General features: G+C 40.5%; 2 protein-coding genes across 7 annotated transcripts in view; one reads left to right on the forward strand and one right to left on the reverse strand.

Moving 5' to 3' along the window:
* Nucleotides 1-3,277, forward strand: part of RPS3A (ribosomal protein S3A) — a 4,482-nt gene extending 1,205 nt beyond the window's left edge. Inside the window, exons 2-6 of the mRNA XM_017736743.1 lie at nt 6-173; nt 1,306-1,493; nt 1,667-1,875; nt 2,434-2,543; nt 3,114-3,277. Coding sequence (XP_017592232.1) covers nt 6-173; nt 1,306-1,493; nt 1,667-1,875; nt 2,434-2,543; nt 3,114-3,235 — 797 coding nt within the window. The 3' untranslated portion in view covers nt 3,236-3,277. The remainder of the gene's footprint in view (nt 1-5; nt 174-1,305; nt 1,494-1,666; nt 1,876-2,433; nt 2,544-3,113) is intronic.
* Nucleotides 3,278-5,264: 1,987 nt separating this feature from the next.
* SH3D19 (SH3 domain containing 19) overlaps nt 5,265-23,656 on the reverse strand; it is an 83,090-nt gene continuing 64,698 nt past the window's right edge. For all 6 annotated transcript variants that reach the window (XM_017736764.1, XM_017736763.1, XM_017736765.1 and 3 more), the window contains 12 exons: nt 23,580-23,656; nt 21,340-21,398; nt 19,033-19,297; nt 17,718-17,786; nt 16,374-16,446; nt 15,930-16,060; nt 13,556-13,614; nt 11,782-11,969; nt 11,467-11,519; nt 10,784-10,970; nt 9,714-9,811; nt 5,265-8,419 (listed from right to left, as the gene is read on the reverse strand). In XM_017736764.1, the coding sequence (XP_017592253.1) occupies nt 8,303-8,419; nt 9,714-9,811; nt 10,784-10,970; nt 11,467-11,519; nt 11,782-11,969; nt 13,556-13,614; nt 15,930-16,060; nt 16,374-16,446; nt 17,718-17,786; nt 19,033-19,297; nt 21,340-21,398; nt 23,580-23,656 (1,376 nt within the window). In that variant the 3' untranslated portion in view covers nt 5,265-8,302. The remainder of the gene's footprint in view (nt 8,420-9,713; nt 9,812-10,783; nt 10,971-11,466; nt 11,520-11,781; nt 11,970-13,555; nt 13,615-15,929; nt 16,061-16,373; nt 16,447-17,717; nt 17,787-19,032; nt 19,298-21,339; nt 21,399-23,579) is intronic.

Here is a 23,656-nt window from a genome sequence, read left to right on the forward strand (position 1 = left end):
GGAAGGTCTTTCTGCAGCCCGGTTTGGCCTGGGAAAGTCGGTAAAAAATTCTTCTTCATTTGGTTTAAGGGTCGACCCTTTCTCCAAGAAGGACTGGTACGATGTCAAAGCTCCGGCGATGTTCAATATCCGAAACATCGGGAAGACACTTGTCACCAGGACTCAAGGAACTAGTGAGTAGTTGGGGTTGGTGCAGTAGAAGGGGCTGTGTTTGCTCCATGTGCTAGCTCCAAGCGGTTAAAGAACTTCTTGGATGAAAAACTGCTGACGTATAGGTTTTGCTTGTACTGTTACGAACCTGGAAACTAAAAAAGTTGGATGATTTGAGTGGGGTTTTTTTGAGTTGACCTGAGTTGCTTAAATAAATGAGCTTCAGGGAAGTTCATACACTAGACCCTTGTTTGTACAAAAATGCCAAACCATGGAAGGAAGGGCCTGAAGTTTCTAATGAGCTCCTCTTGTGGTACCCGGCGAGTTGAGAAAAGTTAATTAAGCAGTAGTTCTGTCACAGGGGGAGATGTGGGAGAATGCCACAGGAGACCTTAGTCCTGATAGGGTGATAACGACCAGCACATCAAAACACTGAAATTTCTTAAAGATTTTGGGTAATGATTAGAGCCGGAATTGCTGATTTAATGTGAGCACTGATGTATCACTGGTGGGTTAATTCAGTTTAATATGATCTGGCACACGTTAGGAAGAGGAAATGTCTGTTAGGAATGCAGGGGTGTCTGGATAGAGGTAACCCTGTTTTTGGAAGCTTAGCTGTGCAGAATGGCTAAATAGTTTTATGATACTGTGCTGGTTGCACTCAGAGTTAGGACAATGATTGTTATTTTGAACTCAACATGTGAAACAAATAAAATGAGGAGCACTGCAAAACGAAGTGTGAGCCAGCCAGTGTTGTTAAAATGGTTCCTTGTTGGAGGAGGAGCTGTGAAGTGTTTGTACTGGGGTGTTCACTGCTGCTTCATCTCTGCTGAGCGCTTGTGGCTTTTTATGTTTAGTTTTTTCATTACTGCTCATAATTTCCAAATACTCTGCAACCCCTTTATGCTTGAAACAAACCAAATTATTACACGTGGTAGAATGTGCTGTATGCTGCTGTTCCATATCCCATACCTGATACTATTACCTTAAAAAGTTTCCTCTCAAAGGGAGGCATTCCCAGCCTTGCTGGCTCTGTGATCACCATTAGAAAGCATCAGAAAACCGGATTCCAAAAAAAGCAGGAATTCAGGATCTGATTTGAAGAATGTGCTTCTAATGTTCATAAAAGGTGTTCTGTTCTGTTCCATCACACAGAAATTGCTTCTGATGGACTGAAGGGCCGTGTGTTTGAAGTGAGCCTGGCTGATCTGCAGAACGATGAGGTCGCCTTCCGCAAATTTAAACTGATCACTGAGGACGTTCAGGGCAAAAATTGTCTGACCAACTTCCATGGGATGGACCTGACACGGGACAAAATGTGCTCCATGGTCAAAAAATGGCAGGTGTGTCAGGAACAAGGTCTGCCTGCTGCCGGTGCCTTCAGGGAGGGAGGGAGCTGCTGGTGCCTGGCAAAGCCGTGTTTGAAGCTGCATCAGACATCAACAGCGTCGGGTGCATGGGGTTGGGCAGCCCGACTGCTGGGTGGGTGGTAAATGTTCAGTGCTTGCTCTTTCAGACAATGATTGAAGCCCATGTGGATGTCAAAACCACAGATGGGTACCTGCTGCGCCTCTTCTGTGTGGGCTTCACCAAGAAGCGCAATAACCAAATCCGCAAGACTTCCTATGCCCAGCACCAGCAGGTCCGGCAGATCCGCAAGAAAATGATGGAAATCATGACCCGGGAGGTGCAGACCAATGACCTGAAGGAAGTTGTCAATAAGCTGTAAGCTTTGGCTGTGTTCTCTTTTTCTCTCCTGCAGTTTAAATCGTCTTTTGGGGGTTGGTTGTTGCTGAGTGCTTGAAGAGTGCTGGTGCATCACAAGCTGTTTGTCAGAGACCAGGCAAGGAGCCCCTCCTGTAGAAAAGGCAATTGCCCTTTTCTGCAAATGGCTTCTCTTAGTGTCTGCATCCTGTCTGACCTGAATCCTATGTCATGTTTGCATAAATGTAAAGTCACTCTCCAGAGAATTTGTGGTTCCCATTCCTACAGACTAAAGTTGTAATTCTGATCAGTTGGGGCTGTGAATGCTCTGAGCTCTTCTGGTAGAAGAGTTTACCAAAGGGTGCTGATTGCTTCCAAAAGTTTGCAGATTTGCTCTCTAAATGGGCACACTTGTGCTTTGTCCCTTCTAACTTCCCAAGGGAGAAGTGGCTTAGAATCTAAATGTACTTGAGGAAAACTGTCAAAGTGATGATGTAAACTTTTGTAGAATATTTAGCTGTGTTGCTGCTGAAGAAGCAGGCAGAGTTTTTAACATTGTGGTGCTCTGTGATGTCTCAGGATCCCAGACAGCATTGGCAAGGACATTGAGAAGGCCTGTCAGTCCATTTACCCTCTGCACGATGTCTATGTCCGCAAGGTGAAGATGCTCAAGAAGCCCAAGTTTGAATGTAAGTCAGTTACTGCAGACACTTGGAGGAGGGTGTGGAAAGGATACATACTTCAAATATGTTTGCTTTTGGATAAAGATATTACAGCAGCATCAATGACCCTAAGTATTTGTAGAAGGGAACAGTGTCTCCGTGTCCTGCTGTGTGACTTCCAGGATAGAAACCCAAGCAGTGAGTGTTCAGTTGGGAGCTTCTTGAATTCTCACCTGGAACTGCTGCTGAATATGTAAAAATTTTGCTTTGGGAATGAATGATGACAAAATGTTTCGGTCCCAGATGATGTGGAATGATTCCATTTCCCCTTTTTCTGACATTCCCGTGCAGCAGTAGGTTCTTGAGTCCAGATCTTTTTAGAAAAAAGTGTAGTTTGCAGTTTCATTATGTAGCCTTATTTCACTGCTTGTTTCTAGCTGACTGTCACTGCAGTGACATCTCTGTGCATGAGCTGTCTGCAGTGGACTTGCTCCTACGTACAGAAGATGTTCCGGTGGTTTCATTTGTGTATGATGAGTAATTGAGTAATTTAAAACTGTTTAAACAGGTAAAAATTCCATCACTGTTGCTTTTTAGTGGGCAAGCTGATGGAGCTGCATGGCGAAGGTGGTGGTGCTGGAAAGCCCTCTGGGGATGAGGCAGGCACTAAGGTAGAGCGAGCTGATGGATATGAGCCGCCTGTGCAAGAGTCCGTGTGAAACTAAAAACTGGTGGAAAATAAAAGGTTTTAATATACAGAACTAATGCTTGGTTGCCTGTATTGCTACTGGACAATATTGGTACTGGATGTGTGGATGGGTTTTTAATAAGGTAAACCTATGGTCTTGGTTAAAAAAAAAATAAATAAAAGTACTTGTGTACTTCACTTGTGATGTGGGGATGGGTGGAGGAAGGAGGCGGGTTGTGCTTTTTGTGGATTCTCTATGATGGTTTTTCCCAGTAATTTTATCCTCACCAAAAAAACCCTGTGTATGTGTGCAGAGGTATTGGTGAGAGGTGCCTCAGAGAGTACAGGGAAGGCAGAAATTGCACAGGGAAACCTGTGTCAGAATTTGGTATTATTGCAAAGTCTTAGGGATTTATCCAGACTACTTACTTCAGAATTATGTGTCTATGTTTAAATTTCTTGGTGGTAATGTAATACAACCTCTAATGGGACAGGTGTCTCTGCTGGGCAGAAGGTGTTTAAAGATGGTGTAATTACAATGATGGAAGCAGCATTGGTTTTGAGGAGTGCAGAAATGCAGAATGTGCTCGAGCAGTGGAATTGGGTGTTGGATTTTAAGCTGTCAGAACTGAGGGGTGACAGTAATCATGGAGAACCTATGAAACTTCGGGGGGGGGGGAAGTTCTGTAAAAAGGCAATGGTCTGTGTTCTGAAAACAAAGCACACTTAAATGTTTTGCTGAGTAATTTTAAGATTTGTTTTCCATTATCTAACAGCATTTTTGCTTCTTGTTCAACTTACATTGGCTTAAAAATAGAAGAGTGTTTTTTCTGGCTAAAATGAGTTTTCTGTGCTATCAGTGTGTTACAATATGGCAACAAACCTAAGCTTAGTCCTATTAAATTGTTGATGAGTTAGTGATTTAAAACCTGAGAGCAAAATGGGGAGCTCACTGAGAGTGGTGGCTCTTGCAGTTGGTTGTCACAGAGCTTAGGACAAGAAATAAAGGAAAATACTGAAATGTTACTCTTCCAACAAAGCTACTGGGGAAAAGGAGAGGGGCCCTGCTGCCCATGAGGGCTGTACTGTTCCCTGTTGGGGACTTTCACATTTTCCTAGTTGATAATTCTGGTTTGGACCAAGTAATAGGCAAAATGAGAAGAATGGTTTTGAACTTACTTCAGAACACTGCAAGTGATGCGATTTTGTGTTGTGATTCCAAGTTAAAGTTTTAATATGTTCTGCTTTTTCCAGTTTGTGTAGTGAAGGAAGTGTAGTGAGTGCTCAACACTCAGAACCTTGGAAGAGGGGGAAGGAATCGTGTTGCTTTGCTCTTTCCATCTGTGCTGCTGAGGCAGGTGTCATCTGCCTCCAGGAATCCCACAGAGCCACATTTTTGAAGCTCTTAAGTTTTACCTTGTTACTTACATGTCTGAGGACTGTATGTTGCAAAAAGGTTAGTCCAAGAGGACTTGGGGAAAGAACAAGAACTTGGGGGTTTTTTCAGGCTTTTAACTTTGTCATTTGGAAGAGTGCATTGCCGTGCAGGGGTTCTGGGTAAATGTAGGGTTTGTAATGTGATTGCAGATGGGAGAAAAGCAGGAAGGAAAATACTGTGTATCCTCTGTATTCTCTCAACAAATACCAGCTGAAAAATCATGGTGTGTGAAAGCAGCAGTCAGCAGAGCACACCTAAATTAGTGCGGGATCAGCCCATGTCTTGTCAAAATGTTGTTACAGTGAGAACCACAGTGTGTGTGACACCCTGCCGTGACAGCTTGTTGCTGCAGGTAGCCAAGGCCATACATTCTGTAGGTGGTGAGTGTGAAGCATACCCACATCCAAAGGCTTGAATAAACCACGTTAAAGTCATCCAGATTCTCTGAGGGGTTTGGACTACGTGTAAAAGAGTGCAATATTTATTTGGTTATTATTTGTATTTGTCTGGGGGTGGGGTGTTACTTTGCAGCTGGCTTAAATATATAAGCAGAATGAGATCCATAAGACTGTCAAGTGGAAAGCTCAGCTTTCCACAGCACAAGACAATTAAAATGCCCTCATGACTTAATTATAAAAATTTTATTGGTTAAATACATTCTTAATTTACAGAGGTACCATAACAAACTTACTGGACTTAACAAAGGTTTATTTAGGACACTGTTAATTATACACAGAACAAAGACATCTTCCTGAAGATATTTCCAGAGGACGGGTCAAACAAAATATTTCGGTAAGTGAGGCTTTTATTCTAATGCATGGAGATCTAGCTGGATTTCAAGGTTACAGCTGAAATTTGCTACTACATTGCAGTTAAGATTTGCACTCCACCTCATTCTCGGCTTTTTGTACACCTTAGGAATTTCATGCTGTGATCTGTATGCGGTCTCATGGTGGTGTAGGGCCTTATCTTAGGAAAATCCTGTCCTGTAAAAGCCGAGCTGTTCTCCCTTGCTTCAGCGTTTTTAGAGACGCCGTTGCAGCTGCCTGCAGCCCTGCCAGCAGCCCTTAGATGGCACTCGGTGCTCTGAGTAAAAGGCCTTGCTGCTACTCCTGCCCTGCCGCACAGGGAGGAGATGACCTACAGCAGAGTGGTCTTGTCTATGGACAGGCACTGACTTTAAACATTCAGTGAAGTTACAAAAACAACTGGTCAATACACAGTTATAAAAATGGGGAAGAGGAAATTGAAAAAAAATTATAAAAAGATCAGTTCTACTTCTGAGACTTGTATCAAAACCTTAGAAAACTGCCAGACGAACAGGAAGTAAACATCATACACTTCAGCCTCATCTACCCCTACAACGTGTGCGGTATGTCTTTGAAGGACCTGGCTATTCCTTGGATTTCTCTTGGAGATCACTGTGTTTTTTGGAATAAACAAGAAGCTTTAGAATCTCTTAACAGGAAAACTTCGAGAGTGGGAAGGATTGTCCTTGGCTGTGGACTTCATGTGATTCCACAGGAGTTCCGGACAGGCTTGCTGGGGATGCTAAAACCGAGTAACAGCTGTACACACTGTTGCATTTCCATCCTTCTAGAGCGGCACATAATTCAGAATTGTTATCATGTTAATCCCTTAATGGAAGCAGAAGTCCAGTTCTCAACTCATTAACACTGTGTGGTCTTCATCCCCAGTTGTGTGAATGGTACTGGTGTAGTTTAAATACACAACAGACCACAAAGCGGGGGGGCTGTGTCTGTCTGTGCCGGTTCTCCAGCCTAAGTAGTGACTGCTGAGTGAGTGGTGCCAAGGCCCTCATGTCTGCACTGCAGGTTCCTCACACTTGCTACAGGTGAGCTCCAGTCTGCCACTGGGACTGGATGCCCATTCCTTGCTGGGGAGAGGCCTGCAGTTCTGGCTATGCCTGTTTCTGCCTGCTGTGATGGTCACCAGGGCACAGTGCAGGGGGAGGGCAGGGCCACCCTCCCCAGCCTTCTTAGGCCCCAGTTCAGGTGCACCCCAATCCCTCATGGCAGCAGGTACTTGTTGCTGTGGTGCTCAGAGCTCACACCAGTCAAGTTGGCAGGGACATGACTAAGTCAAAACTATCTCAAGGTCCATCACGATGGTTCTGGTTTCCAGTCTCCATCCACCTCCAACTGTTGGCCCTTCTGCAACCTGAACTGCCACACCCATGAAGGAAAGTCTTGTTGAGGGTATCTTGATATCCAATGACCTGCAGCTCTCTGGAGTAGTGACTCCTCAGCCTACTGGTTCCTTTTGGTGATACAGAGCAGAAGGGGTGGAATACTGGCAGCAGTGAAAGAACCAACTGCAGCATAATTTTTTCTATTCCAGTCTGGTGGAATTAGCAGTTACTCAGGATGCTAGTTAACTATTTTGTCAGAAGCCAAGTGTTACAAAAAGGAATTGACTACTAGAAGTTCCTATAATGTGAAACTACCTCGATCATGTCCATCTTAGTTTGTCAGTCAAGCTACCCTGCTGCTTTTTACCAAGTGCCTTGGTTAGAGCTGCTTGGAGGAACCTCTTGCCAGGCATGTTTTCCTTAAGGCCTTGACAGACCATTTATGAGGGTGCTCAGTAGATTTGGTATGTGGCAACAAACTGGAAACTAATCCCACGTCTGCTGAAAGCTAAACCCAAGGCTGTATAATATCCTTCATGTTAAGGATAGGAATAGTGTTACTGAAGTATGTTCCAGTGCTTGAGTGACAAATAAAATGCAGACTGAGTGAACACTGGCTTTCCACTTCCATGAGGGGAGTGGAGGGGCAAATAGTTGGAATAGTACAGCTACTGCATGGCTGGGATCTGAGAAAGCTCAATAAACACTGTCTGTCGCTAACTTCAGCTGGGAAAGAAGGGTATGATGGTGCTCGGAGAACAGTGGGCAGTAGGAAAAATCTAAACCTGTATTTGCAAAGTATTTGGGGAAAGCGAGGAAGGTCTAAGATGATTCAGGTGAATTTAAACAGAATTCATTAAAAGGCAACATTTTACTTCTGTGATCTTGCTGTATGAGCAGCTTGGGCTAAGAATAGAAGGATACTACACAAGGATTTATTTCTCCATTTTCCCTCTTACCAGTATTAGATTTGATACCTTTCTACTATGAAATACCAGTTATTTTTCTTACCCTCTAAGTCATAAAACAAGTGGATTCTACTGCTAATGTGGAACTCAAGCAGTAATGAAACCTGAATATCAAACTTCATCTACATACTGAGTGCTGTAATTATATATTAAAACAATTTTTAAAGTTTGGATCTTAAGAAGTTTTCAAAGAAGGCCAAAGCAGCTTATGTTATGCAGACTGTGCATGATAAACGTAATACCAGAGAGTAAACATACTAGAATGCTATATAAGTTAAAATGGTGTCGCACCACAGTATTTCCCTAGTTGGAAATGGCTAAAAAGCCTGCTTGTTTTGCTCTCTGAGCATTCATGAAACATGACTACATACACTGTCACCAAAGACTCAAATTTTCTTATTTGACTTCAAGATACTACTATGACTGTCTAGAAAAAGTAGTGCAAAACATTGATAATCAACACATGTTGATGTCTTTGCTGTGCCTTTAGGGTAGAAAACATTCTCTCCCACACACAGGGAGTAGTACAAAGGCAACACTTCATGGTGTTTTTAAAATCTGAACAAAGTTCTTGGGAAATATCCCAGACTTTCCTAGTATCTCTCCACTCATCCAGTCCTCATCTACAGATTCCAGCTCTGTTATCATGTCACCTGCCTGTAAGAGAAGGAGTAATGTGAGTCAGTACAGCTTACTGTGCAATGTTACTGAGCAATGTTAATGCATGCAGAGCTCATCTTACTTAGAAGCAATTATTATCAATCAAAGAGAAAAGAAGTAAGACGTGGCCAGTCTCTTCTGTTGGTTATACCTCTTGGAGATTGTTTGCTAAAACCAGCTGAAGCCTCTTCTAGGCCAAATACTTGTCTATGTTGAAAAATCACTACCTTTGGAGGGACAAAAGAGCACTGCTGGATAACTTCTCACATTGCTTTGGCTCTCCAGGTATGTTAAGAGCTGGCTCATGGGCCCCCTGCTTTACTGCTCATTTGTGAGTGTTTTGAGGGTTTGTTTTCTTAAAACACTGGAGAGAATTACCTTTTTTTTAAATTTAGTCCCAGTATTTTCTAACACCTGGAAAGTTTCCCAGAAAAAGGAAAAGCAATGTAAGAGCTCAGTGTGGCCGTTTAAACTGCAGCTCCTGTGTTTGGTCCTGGTTTTTGTTCTCACAGTCCCATGCCACACCCTTCATCTGAAGTACTGGCCTTTCTTCCAGTACCTCTATTCCCCTTTTCTGCTCTAAAGAATCGTCTGTCCTTTCAGCATTGCAAGCTGCTAATGCTGAAACTATTTTGCTAGTTTTAGAAGAGAAAACACTGTGTGTTTCACCTCCTGTGAAAGTCTACTGTTTCTCAGAAATTTGCTTTTGAGAACATGGTTACCTAAATCATGACTTTGAGTATCAAGGGCACTCTGTTTCTTGTTCATGCTTAAGATGATCTGGGCATCCAGCACGTATTTAATTTTCCCCTTGTTCCCATGGCAACTCTGTACTGTGTTGCCAGTTCAAGATGTTGCTGTACCAGGTTTCCCTTAGAGGCCTGGCTGCTGTAGCACTGGCTCTCTCACTATTACCTCCTACTCAGTGCTGTCCTTCTAGTACAAAAAGAGGCTCCCTTCACCATATCAGCCAATCAACAGCTGAATGTACTGCAAAATGAGGTTTGCTTATCTTGCCATGTTTACGGGATCAGAGAAGTCAAGAATTCTGCAACTCCTGACCTCTTCTCCGTGTCCTTAATGACAATTTTTGCTGATAGGAAACAGGAGTGGTAAGGGCAAAAACGTTTTTTAGAGAGACCACTTATCAAATATGTTAATATCTATGCATATTCTATGTGCTTCATTCTTCTTGTCTAAAGCCTGTTTTCACAGTGGATGAATCTTATTTTTTAGCACTCATTAGGAACACAAGGCCTCTTGGAAACTGGTCTAAGAGAGGTGTACTTACTTTGAAAGAAAGCTCATCTTCATTTTCTCCATGAAAATCATAAAGAGCTTTGGCTTTTCCTTTCTTCCCTCCTCCAGGCTGTGACTGCTCTACCCTGGCTACAGAACATGGACAAGAGAAATTACTTGCATTGGAGTGAAATAAATCTCTGTTTCTGGAGAAGTTTCCTGTCATTCTCATGTTTTCTCCCCACTATTGCGCTACAAGTTGTCCAAACGTTATTGCTACTGCTCTAACAAATTCACTGTCCTGCTGGAATAAAAAACTCCACTGCCACCAGTTCATTTTATAGTATTAAACACAGTCTCACAGATCTGCTTGTAAGAGCACTAAATTTAAACCTCATTAACTTGAACTTCCCAATGGTGATATGTAATAAAAGCTGACTTTTCCTCTTTCTGCTCAAAGATGAAGCAGCATCAGTACCCCTGAATTATTCCTAAAGGTGGCTCAATTGCCCTGTTTCACCTGTGCCCAAACCACCCTTGAAAACATCCCAGAATCTGTGTCACCTCACAGATTACTTACTGACTAGAACATTATATTGCCATTATTAGAGAAGTCGGTTCAAAACTTAAGTTTAGGTTTAGAATATTAAAGACTGTGGTGGTGTGTGACTTGTTGATCACAGAATCACCGGGCTGGAAGAGACCTTCAAGATCACCGAGTCCAACCCATGCCCTAATGCCACCTCAACTAAACCATGGCACTGGGTGCCACATACAATCTTTTTTTAAACACATCCAGGGGCGATGACTCCACCACCTCCCCGGGCAGACAGTTCCAGAACTTTTATCACTCTTTCAGTAAAAAACCTCTTCCTAACATCCAATCTAAATTTCCCTTGGCGCAGCTTGAGGCTGTGTCCTCTTGTTCTGTCAGTTGCTGCCTGGAGAAAGAGACCAACCCCCATCTGACTATAGCCACCTTTCAGGTAGTTGTAGAGAGTGGTAAGGTCACCTCTGAGTCTCCTTTTCTCCAGAAGTGGAATAGTTGTGTTCTCCCACAACTCTGTCATGACTGGCACAACACAAGGAATAAAGAATTGCCATCTGGTAGGAGCACTGTACCTGAGCAGGTCTGAACAAAAACTGCTGGGAAAATCCCTTCCTTTCCATTCAGTCTTCCTCTATACCACTCCAAATCTATTTGTTCCAGTATGTGGATGTAGTCTCCCTTTTTGAAGGATAGATCATCTTTGGTTTCTGCTGTAAAATCATGAAGCGCTTCACACCACTCTACTGAGCGTCTGTTGTTCTATTCAAGTGAACAGAAGATGCATTAATTTTAGAAGCGTGAATGGAGCCCACAAACTGATGGGTGCTGCTGAAAGCAGCTGTACAGCACATGGGTGTCCTGACACTCTCCCATACAATAGCGCTGCTGCAGATGTAGACTAGAATGGCATTTCAGCAATTACCACCACAGAATTTCATCTAGGCTCGGCCACATTCCTTTTTATCTCTGGTGGCAGGGGAAAGGATTAATAAATTCAAAATTAGATCACTGCAGCAATACTTAAAATAGAGCTAACAAGAATTTCCTTCAGCACAAAGGATAACAATTTACTAATGTTAATTTGTCAGAAGCTCTGAATTCAATCAGCTTAGGCCAAGTGTCAGAATTGAGGCTGTGACCATGCAGCATTGTGTGCTGTGGGAGCTGTGTCTTGTTCTGCAGTTACTCTCACATTATAATAGTCTCAAATAAATCTATACAGAAATTCTGGCCATCACCTATGAAGTTTTATTACCTGAGGAAGGGAAGACGAAATCTCCACCTTATTCTTCAGTGCTGTTTCTGTACCTACATAAGTAAAGCACAACTTAGAATAGGAGCAGTGTCCTATTCAGAATGTTACTAATGACAGAGATTTTAGATATTTGAAGTCATTATTAAGAATATCTTTTAAGAAGTCCTACTGTTAATTTCTTTTTTTGATTGGTCTTCCCTCTCTTTTTACCTCCTTTCTGCATTCATTGTCCTTTTGGAATTTTCTCCTGTATGCTGCCTATTTACATTAAGTACATAACTATGCTCTTGAAGATTTTTGCAAACATATTCATACCTGTTCCAGGCAGATCTTCAATTACTTCCACAAAGTTCAAGGGGAAAATTCCAGATGTGCCTCTGAGCTCTCCTTTGGCCCACTCTTCATTTACATATTTTTTCAGGATAATAGTTTCACCTTCTGAAAAACTGAGCTCATCTTTCTGATCTCCAATGTATTCAAATCGTGCTACACATCTTGGACCTCTGCACAAACAAAAGAGAAAATTACTTTGCTTCTTTATTACTGTCCACCTAATAATAAGACAGAATTGTGTGTAATATATGGATTGATATATTAATTAAAATGATAAAAGGATGCACTGAAGATAGAACAGGTGGAAAACTGGGGGGCAGCCCTGGTTCTCCTCTCTGCTTTCTGAGGAGAATGAGTACAGAGCCTGGAGGAGCCAGATGCAGTTCCTGCATCCCAGTTCCTGGCTGTTAGAATATTTTGCAGAAGACTCTACTTCCCTTCCAAGCAACAATAAAGCCCCTTGTTTCTGGCTTGGCTGTCCAATTTAACATCTTTACCTATATCCAAGCAAGTGTCCTGATACACTTTTGTTAACAGTTTGATTGTTTTTCAAGCTAGCATCCCACTTAGATTCAATCAAACATGGGTGGGGGTGGATATTGTATGTTTGTCCCAAATACATGGAGGTTTCATAGGAAGAAGCTAGTTTTTATCTGCTTTAGCATACTTTATTCTGTAAAATCCATCCCTATAAGATTATATATAGGGGAAATAGTTTATCTATCAAAGAAAGAAACATCAATGCATCTGATAAGATTTTATATACTTTGGTACAGTACTGAAAAAAACCTAATTATTTTTCCCCCAACTTAAAATAGATTTCATTATTTAGGAACCTAATACATTTAATTTAAGAAATTAAGAAATTTTTTTGTTTCTCAGAAATTCCATGCTGGAAAAAAGCAGTAATAAGATTTAATTCTTTTTATATATGCATAGCACACAACCAAAGTAAGAAGTTTGATTCCCACCCCTGTCCCCCACTCAGTATCTTTGCAAAGATGTGTCTTTCAGGACAGAGGTAGAACTTTCTGTTTCTTTCTTAGCTGCAGAAGCAGCTTTTTAAAATAAAGTTTTGTTCCTAACAAACCAAGATTCATCTAAAGAACAACTGAATGAACAACTGACACTAGTTGCTCCTGCCTCTGCCTGAATTTACTTTAATTCCTGGAATAAATGATAACAAAATCCAATAAGCACCACTGTGAAATAAATAGCATGAAAAATAATTTCTTGCCCACAAATATTAGTACAAGTTGTTTGAAAATGAAAGTGGTGGCAATTGATTTCATAATTCAAACTGGGGAACTTTAGATTTACCCATACAGCTGCACACTTTCAGGGCAGACAGATTTCTTTCCTTAAAGTACCTCTATATTCTGTCCCATTGTATCTTGTTCTTTCAAATGAGTAGGAGCCCTACCATGTTCCATCTTGTGAGGACACTGGAAGAAAGCAGCAATGTCAGGAGCAAAGAGAGGAGTGTACAATGCTGCTGAAGTTAATCAGATTGGTTCATGGTTTCTGGAACCAGTTTTCATAAAAGTAGGCTTTTTTTACCTAAATATGAGTCTTAATAAAACATAATAAACATTCAGGTTTTTAAAACATATATTTTAATCTTTACAATATATTTTGGTGAATAAATTGTTAACCCTATCAACCTCAGTGCAGAGAGCCCCTGCTTCAAAGTTAATCTTTCTTTTAAATTCCTTGTAAATCAACATGAGAAAAAAAAAAGATTTATCTGACTCACTTAATACATCGTGATGAAGAGGGTATTTTTTTCCTGGTGGCTTCTTCTGGAACATCAATCTAATAAGACAATAAAATAAGTTAAATCTTCCATTTCAATCTCATGGCAACTAACCACAATAAACTTGAAACTGGTTAGAATTACCAGTTTTTCAGATGTGTCACACTCTGTAATTGTTGGCATGCTCTGATATATGACCACATTAATGTAAATTTATGCCTGTTTTCTCATTTTTTAATCTTATGCAAACAAGGAGCAATATTTAATGTTTTGTTTTATGAAGCTGGTTTATTGTTTCTACTTGTGGCATGACTGATCGACAGAATACGTGACTAGATGCTACTACATGTTGTTGCACTTAGATCCCAATTCCCAACTGGTAATTGCTCTCAATTATTTACTAGCACAGTATACCACAATAGACAAAACTACTGTTTACACTTATCCCTTTTGTGCTTTGGTAGGTAGCCAGCTGCTCTCCAAACAAAAACACATCTCACAAGTCTCACTTGAATTGGAGAAATACAACTTAGAAAATCAATATACAGATATATCAAACAGACAACATTCAAGTCCTTTACCATAGGAGGATTTCAACTGGATTTTTGGTGTGACATGAAGGATGATCTGTGAGATGTACAAGACTACAAGCCTAGAGGCCCTGGTGAGGAGCTTTGGGTTACAGCTCACTATTACATCAGCCAGTTCCCATAAAATGAACAAGAATGTTCCATTAGCTTATGTGAAGCACTGGAGGAAATCACAATGCCTTTTAGGACAAATAATCTTTGCATTGCACTTGCTGAAGGAGCTGGTATCTGTGGTGCTCTGAAGGTTCTATGGGAAGTCGTAACTATGTATTCTTGTTAGGTGTCCAGATCTAAGCTACTGCCCAGCTCAATACTGTAAAACACATTATAGTGTACCGTATAGAGACCTTGTATCAATATGAAACCTGACCTGAATTAGCAGGAGAATTCACTCAAGTAAATTAGCCTCTTTTTCCTTTTCTTTATTTCTGAAACAGAAGATTTTTGCCCTAAAAGGGTAACCATCTTTTACAACTAAAATAGAAATGCATCTTCCCTAGCTTTTATGAAGTTGTATCTGTCTGTATCAATGCTGAATTTGACCCCAAACGCTCACTCCACCGCTTTAACATAAAATCTTTTCTTCATTAGCTATCAGTAGAAGCAAGAGCTTTTAAATGGAATTGTTGGTCTGTATAGAAACAGCCAATCCATTTAGCTAACATATCTTTCTTGTGAAAGTGAATCAAGCATGGTTCCATTACTACTAACTACGAGTTTAGTTTTTATTCTTCAGCACTTCTCAGCTCTTAAAATTTTTCTCCCATACCACCATTACAAACTAAACAGACACCCCACCCTCTCTGATGTCTACCAAATCCTTGGTATTGCCCATGCAGCAGCAGTGCTCACTGTGCCAGCTGTCCCGGCCCAGGAAGTGTTCACACAGGCACTTCCTGTCTTTAATGCCAAGCCAGGTACCTTCCCCGCTTCCTGGTGTCACTCTGGCATTCCTCCATGTCCATATGGCTGGTGTGGACAGCCCAAAGCCCTTCCCACTGTCACAAAATGGACTTCAGTCTCAGACTCAGGCTTGCAATAGGTTTGACCCAGCATTTGACCACAGGGAACCACATTGTATCCTTTTAAATTCATTATCCTTGGGCTCCAAAAGAGCACCTGTCTCTTGCCTTCCGCTTACTGTCAAGTGTCACATTCAGTAACAGGATTGCTTTAAGCTGCTCATTTTCAACAACACAATCTCCTTGCACTGTGCCAGCACAACCATTTGTGCAGCCACTTAGAAAGCCATTTAGGCAAATTGATCCTGTTGGAAAAACAATATTCTGGGAAGAAAAAACCCAACATGGTTTTTTGGGCCAAATTGCTACCCTGACCTAGTTCACTACACAGCTGAAAAAGTGGTGATTCCAGCAAAGCTCAAGGGACAAGAACATGACAGAAGGTGGGGAGCTGGGGGGAGGCACAAAAATCAACCATCTTTTACCGAGTCTTGATTCTTACATGCAGCTGTCAAAAAATAATCTGCTCTGTAGACCCTGAGAAACTACCCATGTTTCCAAAGAGAATCTGGTAAGGGCAATGATTTTCTCACTTGGTTTTAAATTAACACCAAATTATTCCCCATAACACAAGCTGGTTGTGCCAAACCAAACATCTTTCTAATACCACACAAACAAGTTGATATGTCTTCTGCGCTGCCAGTGGGATAAGAGATTATCTAAAAACAGAATGGAGTTAAATACACAGGAGCCTTAGTAAAACAGAACCAGAAAACAAATACAATAGGATCTTATGTAGCAAGGTATACAAAGCCTACATACAACTACTTTAACAAAGTTGGCAGGAAATATCCCTGTGCGATTCCCACATTTTCCTCTGTACCACTCGGTATCAATTTTCTCCAGAAGACAAACAGTGTCTCCAGAATGAAGGTCCAAGTCCTCAGCATGCTCTGTAAGATAACATCATTTCAGTTAACTGTACTTGTCACACTCACTGATTTTCTCTAAGCAAACCTTCTTAATACAAATACCACAGACAAAACCAGAATCAGTTTTTAAAAAGTCTTATTTTTACTTTATAAATCAACCAGCTTTAACTGAAAGACTGGCCCATCTACAGCTAAACCCATTGATTTGAACAACTCTATGTGCAGACCTTGCAGACAGAGCTTCCATACCATTTTTAAGCTCTAATTTCTAAGAAAATTTTCATTTGAACGTCTTGGAGTAAAACAAGTGTCCAGAATATTCACGTTTACTTACCTGCAGGAAAATCATGCAGGACTACAGCATGAGGTGCACTTGTGTCAGAAACTTTTGGAGGGTGGTTTGAATCCTGACAATGACAAATAAATCCAAATAGTTTATAAATCATGGAAGATACTAACACAGATTCTCTGTTATGTACTCCTTAATTAATCTTCTGACTTCGGGCACAGAGTTGTTCTGGTATTGCAGAAGGAAATGGTTACTGGTCACACAACTATGGGTGTGAATTCTGTTTGCCTTTTGCCAGTGTAAACAAGAATACATTTCACCAAAATCTACTTTTGAGCCAGTGAAAGGAAGGGAAAGCATGCAACTTTTCCAAGTATAGAAAAAGCCTCAGCTATCTCAGTGCGCCAGAAATCTGTAGCACTGATAACAACACTCATTGCAAGGGCTGTGGACAAATTTTGCACTGGTGCTTGGTCCTGTGTGCCACCAGCCACTCTTTCTTGCTTGAGGGAACACCCAACCTAACTCTCCCCAGCACACTCAGGGACAGCACATCTGCCAACTAACAAACATTCCAAGAGGAGCAAGGAAGCCACTATGCCTTTGCTTACACAAAGGTAACACTGAGGGGAGCTGACACTTTTGTTGTGGCATCTCCATAAAGGGAAATTATATTAAAAATGCTGAGCTTCTCTACTCCACCCACTAGGAATTTTTAGGCTGTACTGATGACAATCATGGTGAATGAATTACATTCACAGTAATTAATTGTGTACAAAAAACCCCACAACCAAAAAAGCCCAGCTAAGGCCAGAGTAACATGAGTTACAACAAACAACATACTGCACAGAAATCTACTTCAGCTATGTAGGTTTCTGATAAATAGTCAAAAAGGCTGCTCATTGCTATAATTTCCACTAGCTATTTAATATTAATAGAGTCATGCCCTAAAACCAAGCCAGGATCTGTAGAAGCAAAGAGAGGAAAATACTTTCAAGTCTGTATGTCAAAGCCAATTCACTGATGTATCATGTACAGCACTTCATAAAGTACTCGCTTATCTTTTGCTCAATTCTCAGATACTCAGCCAAGGGAGTGATTATTTCCCTGTGAGATGGAGGAACTTAACCGGTTTCCTCTCCCTTCTGGCACTCCAAGTAATTACTCTTGCTCTGTTCTATAAGCAGAATGTCCCTGTGCTATGAGGCAAATCACCATTACTGGGTTTTGTTTTGGCAGTTGTTTTGTTTTGATTACAGAAACACAAGGATTTAATAAATCACTACTACATTTCTCAGTGTAACCTTTGAAGACTAAAACACTTGACACTTTACTGCAACAGGAGTCTTGCTCACTGAATATTTAAGCCAGCAGAAAAAAGCACCTTACCTTACAGGACAGTTCTCCAGTGTTCCTGGGAAGACAATCTTCCTTGGCAACTCCATGAGGCACAGGTAGCTTGAACAGAAACAGAGGCAAATGGAAAAGTTTTTTTCATTTCTAAGCACCTCAAAGTTTCACCGCAAGTGAAAATGGTCAGATGATGAAACTTTTCAAACCACCTGCTACCAGTAAGTAATTTAAGAGTCCAGTGGAAGGGGACAAGTTCCTTTGGAAGGCATTCAGAACAGACTGCTGGTGATATGAACTGCCACTTTGAGAAACTCAGGTGGTGTCACCCCCTTTAATAGTGTCTTAGACACCTAACTGGTATCACACCATATACTACAAGAAATTCAGAAAGACACTCTGATGCAGAAATATATTCATTTGCCATGGAGGACACTAAAAAAACCAACCTGGGAGGAAATTTTCATTGCCAGTAAGACTTTGGGGCAATTACTGATTACTACAGAAAAAAATTACCACACCAAAAAAAATCTCATATACAAAACTCTAAATGCAAAAGTGAAAGATCAAAAAGAAGGGAACAGAAAGTTTCCACTTCATGCTGATGGAATGTTGATGCTGTTCATGCTATGGCTTTGTGGCTGCTTTTTTTGACAACAGCACTGGTTCAAGCAGTCACCAGCTCTATCATTGACCAGTTTCAAGTTTCTGGGGAAAGACTTCCTTGTTTTTATCTGTAATGCTGATCCATTAGTATCTAAAATTCCCTAAGAACATATACAATGACAAAAACATTTTTGTAATGAAAAGGGATGGCATCAATAGGATGAAAATGTAAGATTAGCAATGTTACATTCCTCACTCTTTGCAAGCTTGATTAAGTAAGGCCAACTACTTTATAAGTTCCAGTGCTCCCCCAATTTTCCTAAGCATTTTGATATGTATGGGTAAACATTATATAAATGCAATTATTCAGCATCATTTTACTGAAAGAGAATTCAGAACTGGTAACTGGAAAAAGAACTCCCAAACCCCAAGAGCAATGCATTAAAGATACAGATATATAGATACATGTGTATATATATATATATATATAAAATTACATATATACACAAAAATACTCCACATAGATCTATACTTTACATGTATTTATTGCTTTCTCCAGTATTGCCTTACAGGACTTACTACTATTTATCTACTAGCATTTTCTAAGGAAGATTATGCTCATAGATACACTTTGAAAGCCACGTAATCCTAACCTACTTCTGTAGGTTTAACTACCTTTTTCTCTACTATTTTAACCAGCACTGCTTTATAAAAACAATGTGCTCAGATAGAATATCTCAACTCTTACCATGTATTTATTGTAGAGAGGATGACCCGGTTTAGGTCTAGGAGGTAATGCTGGATCTGGATTTTTAAAGACTGCACTTTTTGCTCTCTTGGGTCCCAACCTGAACTTATTGTTTTTTTTATCAGAAGCGATGTCAGAACTAGATCGTGAAAGAACATCCTTCTGGGAGGAGGTCTTGGCTGCAGAGAGTTTTGGTGGAGGTGGCCTTCCAGGAACACTTTTAGGTGGGGGAGGTCGAGCAGGTACAATTTTTCCATCCACAGGCCTAAACATTGTGCAAACCATCAGAGAAATACGCATATTAATAAGCATGCCACCTCATCCTAGCTATAGAGTGTGCCTGTGAGGAAACAAGATTTGTGATGACCTGGGCTGTACAGTGTGTAGCATCCAAAGCTTTCCAGGAATACATGAACTCTTCAGATACTGGGACCAGATGATCAGTTGCTTAGACAGATCCTTTGACTACGTATTTCCGAGTCTGCTCACCAACAGCCTGCCAGCTTTCTGGGGAGCCCACTAAATAAGCAGGATTTGTTTCAGCAATCTACCTCTAGAAAGAGCTTTCTTTGAAGCTGCTTCAAGATGAAGCTCTGCTATTGGAGAGCTTTTGTGAAAGTTGGTCTTCAGGAATCAGCCTAGCTCATTCCTTGGGATGTCACTTACCTGAAGTGACTATGATGCAGCTCATGACACATCACACCACTTTGCACATTGCCATCAATAGCAGAATTTACCATTTTTGTGCAACAGATGTCTACTGCAGAAAGAAAACACTGGTGAAAATACTCAAGTTCTCTGGCTATGCTGGAGGTACCACACTCTCATTAGTGGACCAGCAGTTTAGAAACCAAAACCAGAGACTAGCAAGTGACAGTAGTAATGTTTACTAGTAATTAATATTAGTAGTAATATCCCAAAAATACAGTATAGTTTGATTTTTATTGGGATATCTTCAACCAGTTACCGCAAGTTTCTGCTACAAATGTTTCTCTTTTTTTTCATATAATGTAACTCAGCATAATTATTTGCTCATGTGCATTCCTCATGGATCTGCAAAAATTATCAACTCCAATAAATGTGCATTAGTGGATCTTTGAAGTATCATTCTAATACATTTTCTGAGTGTCATCCACCACTTGAGAAGATACTAGTGCACTACTAATGCTCCTGATAAGAGTTCTCTATTACTATTTGAGTATGGAATAATTTTTAAATTTCAAAAAAATTTTCCACTTCTGTTCAACATCCATCTCTCCCTTTTCTTGTCCTCATCTTGAACTAAGCATTTTTAATACTGACAAAAGGGGAAATTCCAAGTTAGACTGCCTTAAATCCGTAAACAGACCAACCCACACATTTTTAAAGCAACTCAACTAAACAGGAAGACCCTAACAAGCAATTCAGTCAATTATTACTACTTACTTACAAAAAAAAAAAAATTAAAAATCCATTTGAGCAGAAGAGTGAAAGGACAAAATATTTACTGCTGTCCCAGACACCCTCATAAGAATGAGGAATGTTATGCTAAACTGAATGTAGGGAAGGAACAAGCCCATATGGAGCAATAATGAGGTGTTTCCTTGTGGTACACCCACATTCTTTTCTGTTAATTAATACTTATTGATAGACTCAGTTCAGTAACAGAAAGATTCTCTTGTCCTGACGCAACAGAGCAAACTCTTGTGTTTAAACTCACAGATTTAGAATGCAAATGCTGAGATACCCACAGTGGGCTGGCTAGTCAATGCCAGATCTCCCTCCACTGTGCCTCTGGCATTGATGGACATGAATTTAAGGCTGGTCCAGCAACTTTTGCCCTTGCAGATGTTCTTTCTTTTTGGTTCACAAGAATAAAAAACCCCTGTTATCATTGATCCTGTACCTGCATTTTAGGTCTGAAGTATATAAACTAGCCAGAGCTTCTGGGAAGCTGCTGGCCCAGCATCTGCCCTTTTCAGGGTGGGAACATCTGCCACCTCCATTCCTTCACCACTCAAACCCCACCACAAGTGTAAGTGCTGTAGGTGAAAAGGTTAAAGATTCAGAAAGGAATGACTGTCAGCAGCCACTGTACATTAGCTGAAAAGTCAAACAGCTGCTCTCCTATAATCTCTCTGCTCATACCATAATGTACAAACAAGTATTCAACAGCTACCGACTTGGTCCTGCCTATTTATTAGTGAGCATAGTGCCCAGCCAAGCCTATTGAGCTATGGCTGGAGGCAGTAGTGTCTACACTGAGACTAACTATGCAAATTAATTCAGAAACACCACTATTAAGTGAGTCTGAAAAACCACACTCACCTTGGGGGTAGTAGAGGTTCTAGCTGAGGCACTCCACCCTGTTCTGAGTGATCCAACTCCTACAACCATTCAAAAGAAAAAAAGACATTTCTTTAAGCCTAAGAAAAATAAAAGATTTTGTTTAAATTATATAATTCTTATATCAAATTATATCCTATGGACATAAAAAACGAGTTTCTGGAGGTCTGGGAGTAAAGTAATAAGTATTACGGTGTGATTCTGCGATTTTAAAGTGTTATTGAACATGGAGGGAAATACGGAGGGTAAATAACCCGATTTACTACCTGAAACACAGCTTAAAGTGTGCATTACGTATGACCCAGCCCCTCTTTTCCTACTATATGGCAGTAAGGAGTTAAGAGCCAATTTCAGGAGAGTCAGAGAAATGTGCAATTACATTGCCCACAGGATTTCGCATTATCAACTTTGATTTAACTTTGACACGTGGACCACGTTGAACATGTTAAAGCAGAAAACATGACATTAATGCAACTCACACAGGACAGCATCTCTTGCAAATATTAGCTCCCATTAAAGAAGGCATCTAAATATGTTTTCTAGAGAGCTAACAGACAAATCCCAGTGAATCTTGCTCTGGCAGATTAAGGCTTCACTCCTCCCAGCTGCCCATGCTGGCCCTGCCAGAGATTACCACCCTACAGCAGTCAGGAGAGGAGGACATGTGCCATGCCTGAAGGGCTTGGACCACAGTGATGGATTAGCAAGTGACCATCCTTACTGCCTCCTGCTGTTCGTTTTCATTGCAGTGCCAGAAAGTTCTGCCAGCTCTGCTGAACAAGCACAGCTGCTTCTGGAACAGCGTGGTAAATCAGAGTGCTGAATCTGTGCTCAAAAGAACCCTTTCTGAACCGGTAGTTTTAAATAGGTCTGAACAGCCTTGTTTACTTAATTAGGTGCTTGAATGTGCTTGAAACTCATAAACAATTCCTGTGATTTTTCCTACCTTGAAAATACCTAGATATATTTTGTGACAAAATCTGACCCTTGATTGAGTCCCCAAATTAATGTTCTGATTAAATGACCCTATAAGAAAGAAAACAACCTGCCACTTTCAGATGAGGATGTCATCCTCATATCAGAAATTTTCCTCTTCTGTGTGAAAAGGAAGAACTCTATGTCAACTGCTGCTTATGGTCAAAAATTTTTGCTGTTGCTGTTTAATCCACTTCCGCTGACAAACAACACTAGTTTTAGAAGCACAGTTCCTACCTTTCCAAAGATAGGATTTAAATGTTCCAGTGGATTCAATACAATCTTTTTTTAAAAAACATCTTCTGAAGCTTATATATGTCTGTCACAATAACCTAGATGACATTGTAAAAGTTCTGGAGTTCCACTGCATAAAATGTCATTTACTGTCTTGTTTCACAAATTACTTTTTCAGCCTTACCTAGAAAAGGTAGGACCTCTCTGAACAGCCTTTTCAATCATGACCTTTTAATACCCTTTATCTTAATAGCAGAGGTAGCTACAAAGGCATTTGTTGGCAGCACCCATCTATTGAGGGCTTTTAATTTGATTTGACCTTTTTACTGCCTGTGGCTTTCACAAGATTCTCTGCCATTCTTGCCATCAGAAAACTCAGTATTTTGAAATTTTACTGTCATTTTCTAGTTTATTTTAATTCCCTTTCAAAAATTGTTGTCAAATGTTGTATAGCTACAGTGCCTACCATAACCATGTACGTGCTCTGGAGCAGAGCCTTACTTCCCAAAATAGGTGGTTCTACTCAGTAGAAACAACTAAAAGGAAAGAGGTGAAAAAAACAAGCTTCATTCTTCTATGGAAAAGTTTCCTCTGCCTGCAAATTAGCACAGACACTGAGAGGTATTGTGTGCACAAAGGTAAAAAATTACATTTCTAAAGCACTTTGACAACATTTCACCATGTAAATCCCACTGGACTTTGAGCCACTTTGCAATGTTTTTGCAACTAAGTCGTAGAATATCCTGATTCCAGATGATGAATACAGAAAATTTAGATAGATGTGATCAAAGTTTAGTAAAGTATCACCAGAGTGCTTTCCAAAACTGACAGCAGTCTACATTACCTAATTAATTAGAGAACAGAATTAAAAGAAAAAAGCCTTGTATTTTTGAGTAGTCATTTTCATCTTCTGGTCCTTCAAATAACTTACTTTAAAAAATGCTTGAGGATCACAAGAGATCTTTTAACCAAAACAGACAAAGCTGTAATACAGGAAAACAGTTCTAACTTACCCCTTTTTTCACGAGGTCACCACTGCTGGGTTTTCCCACTGTGGTACTGGATGTGTTCCCAATAGGCTTTTCAGCAG

This window comes from Corvus brachyrhynchos, unplaced genomic scaffold (assembly GCF_000691975.1).
Source record: "Corvus brachyrhynchos isolate BGI_N302 unplaced genomic scaffold, ASM69197v1 scaffold175, whole genome shotgun sequence".
NCBI classification, from domain to species: domain Eukaryota; kingdom Metazoa; phylum Chordata; class Aves; order Passeriformes; family Corvidae; genus Corvus; species Corvus brachyrhynchos.